General features: G+C 39.3%; 1 protein-coding gene across 3 annotated transcripts in view; it reads right to left on the bottom strand.

The window, feature by feature from the left end:
* TRANK1 (tetratricopeptide repeat and ankyrin repeat containing 1) overlaps window positions 1-13,740 on the bottom strand; it is a 49,168-nt gene that overhangs the window by 17,007 nt on the left and 18,421 nt on the right. For all 3 annotated transcript variants that reach the window (XM_071561444.1, XM_071561445.1, XM_071561446.1), the window contains 9 exons: window positions 13,507-13,645; window positions 12,941-13,072; window positions 11,225-11,392; window positions 9,286-9,441; window positions 8,659-8,910; window positions 7,653-7,829; window positions 3,323-6,193; window positions 2,532-2,731; window positions 1,942-2,079 (listed from right to left, as the gene is read on the bottom strand). In XM_071561444.1, coding sequence (XP_071417545.1) covers window positions 1,942-2,079; window positions 2,532-2,731; window positions 3,323-6,193; window positions 7,653-7,829; window positions 8,659-8,910; window positions 9,286-9,441; window positions 11,225-11,392; window positions 12,941-13,072; window positions 13,507-13,645 — 4,233 coding nt within the window. The remainder of the gene's footprint in view (window positions 1-1,941; window positions 2,080-2,531; window positions 2,732-3,322; window positions 6,194-7,652; window positions 7,830-8,658; window positions 8,911-9,285; window positions 9,442-11,224; window positions 11,393-12,940; window positions 13,073-13,506; window positions 13,646-13,740) is intronic.

Raw genomic sequence — 13,740 nt, 5'->3', positions numbered from 1 at the left:
CCCCTACAAAACTTAAAATTGAAACCTTAAAACTGTAAAAAGTTGCACTTAAAAATCTGAAGTATATTCTAAATTATGTTCAATTTCCCTTTTTTGGTATTTAATTGAAATCTTATTAAATAGTGACAAGTTTCTGGGACAAAATGAAAAATACTTGAGTAAGGCTGAAAAGCTTTTACAATCCATATACTTCAGACCTTTGAGCAACCCAGTACAGGTTGGCTGTTTTCCTACGGGGAAAAGCCATGCAAAACCTTTCCTGTAAAATGTGTTTTGATGATGCATTTTAAAGCTAAGATTGCAATAAAGCACCAATCAAAACATTTCTAAGCCTGTCACAGATTGCAACATGGCAGCCAGCTAATGGTATCAGTTTGGTCAACAGCTTGCTGCATTTTGGGAGTTTGTCTTTTTTGCCTTCTAGATTCTTCATTCAAATCTGCTTCCTGAAACAAGATTCTTCTTAAATCTCATTTTCAAGATAAATAAAAAGAAAACCCAACATGTTACAAAGAGCACACAGCCACACTGCTGTGTTTACAAGAGTTCAGAGATTCAACCTTTCCAAATTAGAAAACCTCAGGGTGAGCTGCTTTCTTGCCTGCTTTTTAGCTGCTCAAATCAACTCAATTACTCATGACTCACAGGAACAAGGAAGAATTGTATGAAAACAGTTCTCCAGGTCTGACATACATTACTAGTCTAACCTAAAGTGCTCTACACAACAAAACTCTGTTAAACTGATTCTACTAAATTCTTATAAATGGCATGTTGTTTTTTGAGTACAACTTGCATCACCAAAACCGAATCAACTTTGAGAAATTTACCATGACAGCCAGTATTGTACTGCCCTCAAACCTTAGTAAGCCAGAGTAAAGGTCATTTACCTCAAGCTCCTTCCTTCTGGCCTCATCACATAACATTCACTAAACTCTGTGAAGAACCACCAGTAAGCTGCCCTCAGTTTTCTTGTGGTTTTTATCTGCTGAAAACTGCATCTAAGACAGTTTTGAGGGCTAGGGGCAGAGGGCATCTGCAACAGAGCTGTTCACACTGAATGTTTAATCACAGAGAAACTCAGCCATGGGCACTCTGGAGTGTCTGCAGGCATGTTCAGTACGGAATGCTGCTTACTTGCCTGGCTAGGGGCAGCGCAGGAGAGCTCTGTGATGCTCCAGCCACAACAGTGAGGCTTCTGTGGCTGATAGCCCACTGCCCTCCTTGACAGGTCTGGAGTTACAAGAAACCCTGGAGAGACAGGGTTTGAGCTCCCCAGAGAACCACAAAGGGGGCAAAAGGAGTGCATAAAAACAAAACACAATGTCTCCAGGAAAGAAACTCTTTATCTGAGGCCACTTAATGGCCAATGATCTCCAGTATGGGCTGTGAGACCTTTTCAAGTTTCCTGACAACTCCTGAGCTAGACCACAATGAGTTTTCTGGAGCTAAGCTGAGGATGGGTACAGAACATGCTCCTCCTCACCTCTCCAAATACATACACACACCATTTGATTCTAAACAATTGGTTTAGAATTCTGTGGTGATAAAAAGCAGCAGGGTATAAAGTGCTTTTTCGGGACTTGGAACTCTAGTAAAGAATGTGAGAGCATGATAGAGTCAACTGCTCTGACCTGAACTGGGAGCAGCCAGGAGAGACAGGATATAAGCTAGAAGAGTAATCTTGGTATGTAGCAGAAGTACATATGTGTGTGTGCAGTGTTATGTGTACCCCAAGGTTCTCCCTTAAATTGTAACAGCCAACCTGAAGGAAAATGCAGCACTAGGAGAAGAAGTTTTCAATTCATAAACCTGTTTTCTACTATGATGAAACCACTCATTTTCAGAGAAAACAGAGAATCTTTCCCCAGGTGCAATGCCAATTAGAATACATGTAAAATTGACTGTAGAAAAAAATGCAGAAAATGGATAAGAATTAAATACCTCTGAATCTGTGAAAAAATTGTAAAGGAGTACATCATCAAATTCCAAGCCCTTTGCTTCATAAATTGTCAGTACAAGTGCCAAACTAAGTTCCTCAGGTATCTTCTCCTTTGCAGTTTCATTTGCCACTAATACAACCTGCCACAAAATACAGGGGAAAAAAACGGTATTAGGAAGCAAAAAAGAAAAAAAAAGGTAACAGTTGCATAGAGAAAGCAGGCAAACATGTCATGATAATGAAAGAGCTTTCTCAGGACTAGACAGCATTTCAGCACACTCCACTAAAGAGGTCAAAAAGCTGCCATTAGAGACTGACAAACATGTGGTATGTGCAGACAGTTTTAGATCTGGTGTAAGAAAATTTAGAGTTAGAAAGGAACAGGACAGACAATACCTGATGCAAAAAAAAGAACAGAAAGAGCCAGATGTATTAAAAAACAGAAACCAACACAAGAAAGGTTTCTAAGTTTAACAAGCATAATTTATCAGTGAGACAAGGGCTTAAAAAAGAAAGCTGTGGGCAGTCCATACAAAATTATTATTTAGCAACAGAGGTGGAACACTCTGCAAAAACCCTAAGAAAAGCAAACCTGATGTGCTCCAAATTCAATGGGTTGTGTTTTCCTTTTGTTGCCTCTCAGCAGAATTGCAAGGTCACTAACACTGCAGGACTCCAAGACTGTAGGTTTTGGTCCATCAAAGAGACCACGGTCCTGAGGAAGCCGATCAAAAGATTCTGGGAAATAATGTTGGAGCAAATCCACCACTCCAGATGCTAAACGGAGAATACCTGTAAAAAGCAGAATACAGATTTTAAACTTTAGCCTGTCTCAAACTCTCTCACAAGCACACAAGATTTTGTAAGAATTCTGAAATCAAGAAATTTTGTAAGAAAAACAGAGAAGACAGAAGCTGTAATGTCCACTTTATGTTTCTGCCATTTTGAGTGGACCTCATTTTTGGGCCTGTAAACATCAGACAGCATGCTACAAGAGTTGGCAGCACTCTCACAAAACGAAGATCCTAAATGAGAAACAATTAAGAAAAGCAGAAGAAGCACACCAATGCTATAAAGTCTAGTGCTTTGGGGATGGACAACAGAAGTAGGTATGAACATTTATTGAATTTTCTTTCAAACAAATACAGCCAACACATGCAGTAAGCATGAGTGGTCAAAAATGATAATTTTACAAACGTTCATTCTTGCTTTTCCAGTGAAGGTGTCAAAATACAGAACTGACGTATCAGAAAAAGCTGCCCATCTGATGTCTTAAGAAAACAGGCCACATAGGGATGCTTTGAATTGGCTGGTGGAAAACTTCAATACTCAGTGACATCTGAAGAGCACAGGATCAGATCATAAAGAACGTTGTTACTCTACCTGAATGGGACCTGTAGTTCTGGTACAGTTGATATATCCTTTTTGGTTTTCTAACACGCTGCTTCTTGTTCACAGAGCTCTTGCTTGCGTAATGAAACAGTGACCTCAGGTCACTAAAACGAAAAGCAACTCCTTTCATTATGCTTTGGGCAGTGTCACCAGTTAGAAACATGGCATTAGGGTCATTGATGCATTTCATCAACAGTGCTAGCTCAGCTTGTGTGAAATCCTGTATCTCGTCACCATAAAACTCATGAATGGACCATGGCAGCTCCTTGAGCTTTGAAAGTCTTTGGGATAAATTATACAGCAAATCTTCTTCATCAAAGTAACCTCTCTGCGATAGTATCTGCTGATAAAGACAAAAGAGGTGGTAGATTTCACTCCTATCTTCTGTGAAGTTTGGTGACCTCTTTCGGCCTAGCTTTTTGTACTGCTCCTCAGTAAGCTTGCCTCCAGCGCAACTCAGTGCTTCAAAAGAGCCTTTCAGAAATGATTTTATTTCTTTCCAAACCAATGCTGGATTGTATAAGCTTTTACCTTTTATCACTTTTGGCCATATTTCCTTTGCAAATACATCATAAGTCACAAAAGTCAAAGGATCACTTTCTCTAGAGTATGCATCTGCAGGTCCTCCTTCAGCACTATGTTCTGCTTCAAGATTTCCTTCTTCATCCTCATCCTGCCAATTTGGTATAACAAAGTCTTCCTGAGGACTCCAACCAACAATGATTCTTTTAAGACTTCCATCTTCATTTCTTGGGAAAAATGGGTCAGGCATGGATGCATCTAGTAACAACAACAACTGCTTGGAGGTGACAAACAGTGGAAAATTTTCATCTTTAATGTCTTGTAGCTTGTGAATATTTGGCTCCAGAGGCTTGAAGTGACTGGTTACCTTGGAAGACTTGCTAAGTTCAATGAAATTCTTCTGAACTTCTTGGCATAAGACAGGATTTTTTGTTACAAAGATCTGGTGCAGGTGCTCCAGACTGTTCGATGCTTCTGCACTAAGCATTTGGTCTTCCTCATGGTCATCACATGAATTCCTTTCTGTACCAGCTGTGCCCACAGGAACCTTTTCATCCTCACTGTCCTGGTCTTGCTCGTCGTTCACCTGCTCCTCACTCGAATCATCACTGACATGTTTTAGTTCACTCTCTTCCTTGCCTAAACTTGCTTTTTCAACCTCACTGCACTGTCTTTGCTGCCACGTCTGCCTCTCCAGCAGAGGTCCATTAGCCAGGGTGGATTTTTCCCAGTATGAATAGAACTTCTTCCAAAGTCTATACAAGCAGCAAGTTGTCTTCCCTGTCCCACTTCGCCCAATTAAAATGATTGGTTCCATGGGCTTTGGGTTGAGATCAATTACTGCATACTCCAACTCCCCAACTCGGAAAGGGTATTCAACAGAAGTCTGTACATCATTTATAATGTTAAGCGCCATGTTAGTACTGAAACTGTGAAATTTCATTATATTGTACTCCAATTCTGCTGCACTGGCTGGAGGGAAATACTCAGCCATGATACGTTCTTTTGATTTTTCTGCCTTGCTGTCTTCAACATAACAACGTGGAACACGCTTCTTTGTTGTGTCACTGTGGTTCTGATGTCCTTCATTTATACCCTTCAGCTTCTTCCTCAAGATGCAGGATAAACCACGATTGTAGGAAATACATATATTTTCTAAGACACGGTTCAGCTTGCCATGGTCAAGAACAATGGCCCAAATTCTAATGATTTCTGTGTAAACTCTACCTGACTTTTCTGGAAGACTTTTTGTCTGTTCTGTCTCCATGATCTTTTCTGGACTCTCACTGCAACGAGGAGAAAAGTCAATTGCAAGTTCCCATAACATTCTTGCACCTTTGTTCAGTTTGGCTTCATACAGCTGGATATCAGCTTTCAAGTGTTTCAGTGGCTTCTGAAGGCTCCTAAGCCATTCCCCATTGCCAAGCTGCTTAATTGTCCTTACGGTTTTAGTTTTCAGATCATGAGGTACAGCATTGCTGCTCAAAGTCTTCAGCATTTCAGGGGTGCACTCTACTTCCCAGGTCATGTTATCAAACTCCTGCTCGTGTGCCGCAATATTCAGACTGTTCTCTTCCTCTGGTTCTTCCTTCTCTCCATCAGGCATGGCCATATTAAATTCCCGTGCTCCCTTCTTTTTCTCCCCATCTTGCCCTTTTCCTTCAGGACAAGCTATGCTTCCACAAGGTTGCAAGGAGCTTCTTCCTTCTTCCAAACTAGTCTGGGCTGAAGCTGGCTTTAGTACCGCAGGATGATCCTTTCTCAGGGTGTCACCCACTTGCAATTGCTGAATTAAAACTGTGATTGCCTGCACTAGACTTTCCTGCAGTGTTAAGGGGCTATTTATTCCTTCTGGTTCCTGCTTTGCCAACTGACCTTTTTTTGTTTTTATGGAACATGGGGGTTTAGAATCATTTTGCACTGCGTTGCCAGATGGTGTCTTTAATGAAGACCCAGATGAAGAACGCCCTGTGCTCTTTGAGTGTGAAATCTCAGAGGGTGGAATGGGCTTAGATGTTTTAAACAACTGCCCTACACTGTCTTGTCGGTGCTTCTTTTTCTCCTGTGCAGCATTATTCCAGGCAAGTAGCAGTGGGTCTCTTTTTTTAATTCTGTGCATCACATCTTTTCCTGATTTGTTTTTTATATTAAAGTTAATGTCGAATTTTGCTAATGTCTCCGTTATTCTCTTAGTCTGCTTTGAAAATCCTCTCTGAAAAACAATATGCATCACAGTATTTCCATTCTCATCTTGCATGTTTGGATTAAGGTATGGGAAGTCAGAGGGTCTTGAAGCAAAGAGATCAAGTAGATAGTTCAGGATGTTAAAACCAATGCCATCTGAAAGCAGGAAAACAAATACAAAAAGAAATCACTAGCTTTGCAAGGCTGCATTGCATGCCAACAATTTTTAATGGCTTTTTTCCCCTGCAACTAGTAAATTAAAATACATTTGCTTTCAAAAAAAACCAAAAACCACCATTCATGTTTGTAAAACATGCTTATTTAAAATGGCTCAAAACTAGAGGTCTCCTAAGATTCAGGGAAACCACTAAAAGCTTTAGAAATCCATGGTGTTGGAATTGTTCCTGTAGCATCCATCAATTTCATTCTTTTTTTTAGACTCCAGGTACAGGCAGATTTGTTCATCTTCTGTATCAGCCCTGACTGCTACCCAAGGGATGCTGGTGACTGGTCACCTGGACAAGTAACAGCTCTAGGTAGTGCTCTGGAGTTGTTTTGTTCACTTTAATATGGCACCCAGAAGTAACTTTGTTCTACTAAAATAACCTGCAGGGAATCCCAATTATTTCCTGGTATTTGAGGTCTCTAGAGCAACTTCCTACAAAATAAGGCTACTTACCTCCCTGGGGAGAAAAAAATATATACACATATCTATTCCACAGCTTTCTAGATTTCATTCAAATAATATATACGATTTAAATAAGACAATTTATGTGAAACATTTCCTTTCTAGCTGTAAAATAGTGACACATGAAAATCACTGTAAAGAAATTCCACCTCAAAAACTTTACACATTGGATTCCTTTATCTTTTGATTTAAAATTTCCAACTGGCAGTACCTATGCCTTTGATATCTCTAAAGCCATTCAATTAAATGTTTGTGCTTTAAAAATTAATAAATTCAGTATTTTTAATTATTTTAATTCTTCAAATCAAAAATGCATTTTTTTCTTAATTTAAAATCACACCTGACTTCAGGACTCAGTTTGATAGTTTATCTTAATTTCTTCTTGTATTTTTATGTAAGCCCTACAGTTTTCTCATTCACTTCTCCCCTCAATAAAACTTTGCTTGATTTATGCCTGAACAAAAACTGAAAGAGGTTTCAGATGCCAGTGCAGGATTTCCTTCAAAGTCTGCTGCCATTGCTCTGCTTTTACCTTTGTTTCTTCTTAGATACTTCCAGTTTACTTCATTCCCACCTAGTCCACATTATACATGGTTTCAAAGAGGAGCCTTCCTTTCTAAATCAACTTGAAATCTTCCTTTCTAAATCAGTTTAGTATATTCACAAAACAGTAACTGATGGAGACATTGCAGATGCTTGATTTCCCACTGTCACCTGAGCTGCCATTACCTCCTCATAGCTCCAGACACTGCAACCAGAGAGCAGAACACATCAGCCTGACAAAGACTGGTGTGTATCCTTTGGCCTGCGTCAGACAGTCAGACATCAAATCTGCTGCCTCTGCCAGCACATCAGTGCACAGCAGCAGAAGGGGCAGTGGGCTGGACAGGTAATAAATGGGGATATTTTCAACAGCAAAACCCTTACCTCTATTATTTAAACAGATGGAAACTGCAGCATGCAAAGGAGTATCTCCCGGTGTAACAGAGAGGTTTTGAGGATCTGCACCTTTGGTCAGCAGCAAATACACCAGTTCAAAGTAATTCTTTTTGAGGCATATTCGAAGTGGTATTTCAGAGTTGGTTCCAATTCCATCTGGCAGAGCTGGTGTGAAGGACAGGAAAATATCAGGGGTTAAATCTGGTCTGCCAGATCTGCTAACTACAAAAAGTACTAAACAGATGAAGCCATGCATGTGCTAATTGCCAGGCAGGTGACGGGTGTTTTGAGGATATTTTTGTCAGTTCTTTGAAAGTATCTGTTAAACACTTTTTGACTGTCTGCTTATCTCCCATTAAACTGAGCAACCAGTTTTCCTGTTGTGATAGGAAGACACAGGCCAGTACATATCTTCTTCAAGTCACTCAGTTACTGACTGAAACATGAAACCTCCTTGCACCTCTGGCATTCACAGGCTTCATCAGGATCCTGTCCATAACTTAAAGCTAGCACCAGGTTTTAAGATTAAATGAAAGATGCCTAGGAAAAACCTTATGCAAAATATGAAGAACAATGACATCTACACTAGATCAAATAAAGAAAGATATCTGGTCATGCCTTTGAAACCAATGAAATAGTTACTTGTAACAGCAGGCTCAACCCAGAGATTGTGGTTTAAAGCTTCTATCAGGACCATATTGTGGCTGAAGACAGAGAAATCAAGAAAGCAAAAGAAACTACAAGGAGCAACAATAATCTTTGTCCTTTTACCAACCCTAACAGACCAATTTCATTTGATAAACATCTTCTGCCCATGTAGCCTTATACCTTCCCATGTAGCACACAGTAGATGCAGCCAATGGACTGCACTCCAACCAACTGCTGAACTTACACAGAGACAGAAAAACCCATGTGTTGGTATTTCTGATACTCTCAACATGTCAAATAACACACTGGATCTTTTACAGCACATTAACATTACACAGTTTTTCACCTCCTTGTTCCAGCAAGCATCTTACGAGGTGCACTTGCATATCTGATCTTTCACACTGCTGGATAATGTTGCCAATGTCAACATCTGAAAGGCTGCAGCTTTTGAAGAGGCCTCCACCGGATGGCTTTTCCCCATTGGCTTTCCCTGTTAGCAGCAGCAAAACTTTATGCCACATTTGCTTCTCCAGCAACTGTTTTATGAAGCTGTTAGCACAGGCCTGGGAGATGTTGCATGGGATTTCTTCAGGGATTTCTGCAAGATATTCAAGACAACATAACCCACTCAAAACCCTATGATGACAATCATCTCAATGTAAACTAATCTCACTTAATTTCATTTAATGAAGTCATTAAATTCAAAGCAAAGAACAGCAAAATGCATCTTTCCATCCTTATGCTGTCAGCCAAGTGAGTATTTTGATACATCATGCTGAATTTTTTCATAATCCAGTGGTTCTAAGTGAAAAACACAACAGTAAATATAACTAAAAGCACATCATTCCAGTAATAACAGTTGCAGAAACAGAAAAGAGAAGGATGGGTAGAAGGGCAATATGCGTATGTTAGCATCAAACATTTTTCACAGCAATTAAGTTTTGTGAAAGAGAGAAATGGGAACTCACTGCACCTTCCAAAGAAGACAGCAGTTTCAGAAATCTCTTAACAGGATCTTCCTTCAATACATTTTTATTAAGTGCTCCATTTTCAAACCTATAGAACTGCACAAACTGTTCGAGAACATTCCGTAGAGAATCCGTATCAGCTATGGCACTTCCATTATCCCCTGCAAAACATTACAGAAATTGAATATCCATTTTCTTGCCAGCATGTTTTCAGGGCAAGATTGCAGTGCATTACACTCCAGGGTTCTAAGAAATGCATAGTAGCAGATTAAAATCAGATGGCTGAAACTCTTACTGCAATGCCAGTCCTGTGATGGATTTCTGATCTCAAAGGACATTTGATACTTTCATCAAATACACTCTTGTCCTCCTGCTTTTGCCTGTGATACTGTTATTTTTCTTCTTAGTAGCGAGTACAGTGCCATGCTTTGGATATAGGATGAGGATAATGTTGATAAAACACTGATTTTTTGTTTCTGAGAAGTGCTTACCTTGAGACAAGGCCTCCTCAGTGTCCCATGCTCTGCCAGGGAGCAGATGCACAAGTTGGGAGGGAGCACAGCCATGACACCTGACCCAAACTGGTCAAAGGGATATTGCATACCACATAAAGTCATGTTCAGTATATAAACTGAGGGGAATTGGCCATGAGGGGCCCATCACTGCTTAGGCTGAGCATTAGTCAGTGAGGTGGGAGCAACTGTACTGTGCAGCATTGGTGTTTCTGGAGTTTTATTCCTCTCTCTTTTTTTCTTTTCATCATTTTTAATACTACTACTACTACTAATTTACTTTCAATTATCGAACTGCTCTTATCTCAATGCTCCATGGGAGCAAGGGGGAAGAGAGTGAGCAGCTGAATGGTTCTTAGTTGCCAGCTGAGGTAAACCCATGACACTCTTTACTATAATACAGTAGGCTGACAATTGTAATAGTTTCAAAGTTCATCTGTATGCAAGCAGGAAAATGCTGTCTCGCAATTATGTCCTTGTTCAGAATTTTTAGAGTAGATGACTAAGCCCAGTGATGTTTACAGCATACAGTTTTAATCAGATGACCTGAGCTTGTCTGATTCCTTGGGGCCATTTAAAAAACATAGCCATAAAATAATTTGTTTTCTTAAAAGAAAAAAAAACCAAACCCCCAAAAAATCCACTACACCAAAACAATATCCACAGGTTTAAGAGATATAATAGGCAAAAGTAAATTCTAAATGATGTCCCAATAAATGCTCTTAAATAAACATTGAAAGATTTGGCCTGAATTTCCTAAAAGCTTTGAGGAATTCAGGTATATCAAAGACCAAATAAAATAGTTTTACCCCATAGGATAAAGAGCCAGACAAAGCTGGTCACCATTTTAGCAAAAAGGACTAACCTCAGGCTGTTATCTGTAAAGCTGGGGCTTACTCTTCAGCCTCCCACTTCCACTAAGTCTAGAACACTCGTGCAGGTTTGGCATTGCCAAAAAAAAAAAAAAAAAGAAAAAGGGCAAAACCTGGCCACAAAAGACAGGTTGAGCTACCTGAAACACCAGCCAAGGTGACAACCACCATGGGTGTCATGGTGTTACCCTCCTAACTGAGAAACACTGTGCTAAAACCTTCTCCAGAGCAGAAATCTCTGCAGTAAAGAAAAAGAAGCTGTGGGAATTTGTTTCCAAGCAGCCCTAAGATGCAAGCACAATGAAACCCAGTATTTTCCAATAAACTTATATGCAATACACATGTGAAAACGGAGATGAAACCAAGTTTGATCTGAACAGTAGGACAGCAGTCACCTTCAGACAAGGACAAAATGTTCACTATTGACTGAGGAAATCACAGTGACAACTCAGAGGAAAAGTTACATAAAACCCACCCACAGTTACCACTTCAAATTAAAATAATTTTGTACCTGAAGGATATAATTTTAAAACAGGAAAAGCACACAGTGCCTGTAGTACCTGTCTGTTTCTCAGAGGAAGTGTGTTTCTCAATGTACTTGCTGACTTCTTTTACAGCATCAAAGTTTTTGTTCTTTTTCAAGATATCTATGACGTATCTTGACCGTGCATCTGGAACCGTGGGATCAACTCCAAAATTCAGGAGCATGATCACATCTTCTGTTTGGCCTAAAACAATACATGAATAAAAATTAGAGGAAGAATAATTCACATTGTTCAGGGGTTTTGTTCTGTTTTTCTGTTATTTTTAATTTCCTGGCACAATTTTGAGCATAATTTTAATTGAAAAATTTTAAACTTTTCCAGCATCTCCAGAACGAGGTATTGTTAGGTATTTTTTCACAAGGTTTGGAAGGTGACTTGATAAACCAGAACAATTCACATATTCAGGCATAAATATACACAGGCAGGCACTGAGTTTCTTTCCTGTGCAACAAAAAGCACATGATTTTCTTGGAAATAAGCCTTATAACAAAGATGTCTAGTTTGACTAACAGTAGGTTCCATTGCTTTCAACAGAAACTACTAATCTCTGTAGCATTTCACCACAAGTATTACAGATTACACATAAGAACAATAAATATGACGCTGATTTAAAGCCTTGATCCTGTATCTAATATTCTGGAAGATGATATGCTTACTTTTTCGTATGTATGTCACACTGCACTCCCAGGGAAAACTTTACAGCCCTGCAGGCAGCTGCCTGTACTCCTCTTGCCTCAAAAGAGGCACACCTGCTACAAGACATGCCCTCAGAACAGCACAGGAGCCCCAAGTCACCAAGTCATGCAGGAGAAAACTGAACGATGGTGAGCAAGTAAGTGTTAGACCACCATCCTTGACATATCACCAAAAGATCTGAAGATCTTGGAGATCTTTTCCAACCTTAATGATCCAATGATATTTAATACTCATAATATATAAATATGTAAACTTAAATACATATTGAAATAGACAATCTCTATATAATAAATATTATTAAACTTTAATTTAAGGAAAAATAAATATATACACATATACAGTCTCTTCTAGAAATGTGTAAGTCATTTAGCAGCAGATGGAACTGCTGCAGAAGATGTGTTACACCTTTCCAGAAAATGATTTAGATATAGGTTGTGCACATTTCATTCATGCTATTAAAACAAACCACCAGAATGTCACTCCATGCACTGACCTACAAGTTTGGTGTTATCTTGGCACTGATGTTTGTTTAGTGTTGCCACCTAGTGAGCAGAGTGAAAAATACAGGGAGGAAAAAAGAAACCCCACTGAAAAAGTGAAGGAAAGCATCCTTCCTAGTTTCCTGCTCTAACAAGGTATGCTGCTACCTAGGTCTTAAATTTTCATCTATTTAAAAGAACAGGAGAGGTCTCCAGGTGGTCTAATATGAATTTAAGGACACAGCAAACTTTAAAAATAATCACTTTAGAATCACTTTCTGTGATTCTAAAAACTGCAGCACACTTGTAGGAAAATCCTAACCAGTCAACCCGAAGAGAGAAGCAACTGGCCATACGTCAGGCATACAATTTTGAAAGGGAATTGGTCAAATGTTTAAACATTAGTTGCCATTACAAAGTCTACATTCAGATACTTCCTCAGTTTCTTCCTTAGGATGAAACAGTGGACTCCAAGGTCTGAAACTTCCTTCCATTATTGATTGTTCCATATGAAAGCAAAACAAAAAACACACAAAACCAAAAAAATTGTATTTACTGCGCTTCTGGGAATATTCACTGGAAGAGGCCACAATATGCAGGAGGGTGCTCCCATCTCCGTCTTGCTGGTTGATCCTATCCTTCAAGTCAGGACTCTGGGCCAGTAACCACCTGAAGAGATGGTTCTTTGCTGAAATGATAAAAAAGTACACTTACAGAAATAGATCTGCAGGTTTTTTTTCTCCAATAGAGTGGCAAGATGCAAATCTAAGGTTGGCTCATGACCCTTTCACACACATAGAAACGGTTGCTCCACACTGAGGCGGCAGGAAGAAATACCATACTTTTGTCAAAGCTGATGTATCTGTGTTATGAAAGACCTGTATCAATCACAATTTTTCTTCAAATCACACAAAAACAACTATTAGGTTTCCACCACTATCAGGCACAGATGATCGAAGAGAATGTTTACAACAATTCTAAAATAATGCTTTATTGGCACATGTGAGGTCATACCTAATGATCTGAGTTGTTGGGATTTTTTTTTAATTTAAAAAAAGCTCTAGGTGTCAGTTCTCTGATGAAAGCCACAGTTGTTTTATTTTAGCTGCAGATGTCACTCACTTGCTTTGACACACAGTCTGATAACAGCATGCAGTGGATACGCTCCAATGGATTTAGCTTTTGCCCCAATGGAAATGAGCCACTTGACTAACTCTGGTATTTCTTGAACCTTCTCGCCACGACCATACAACTCAGAAGTCTGATAACAAAGAGAACAATTACAACACATTATTTTTATGTACATAAAAGGCATTTCTGTTTCATTTCTACTTCCATGTTTTTGTGACAAGAATC

Source organism: Pithys albifrons, chromosome 7 (assembly GCF_047495875.1).
Source record: "Pithys albifrons albifrons isolate INPA30051 chromosome 7, PitAlb_v1, whole genome shotgun sequence".
Lineage (NCBI taxonomy): Eukaryota > Metazoa > Chordata > Aves > Passeriformes > Thamnophilidae > Pithys > Pithys albifrons.
The sequence above is the reverse complement of the archived record's forward strand: the minus strand, read 5'-3'. Positions and strand labels throughout refer to the sequence as shown.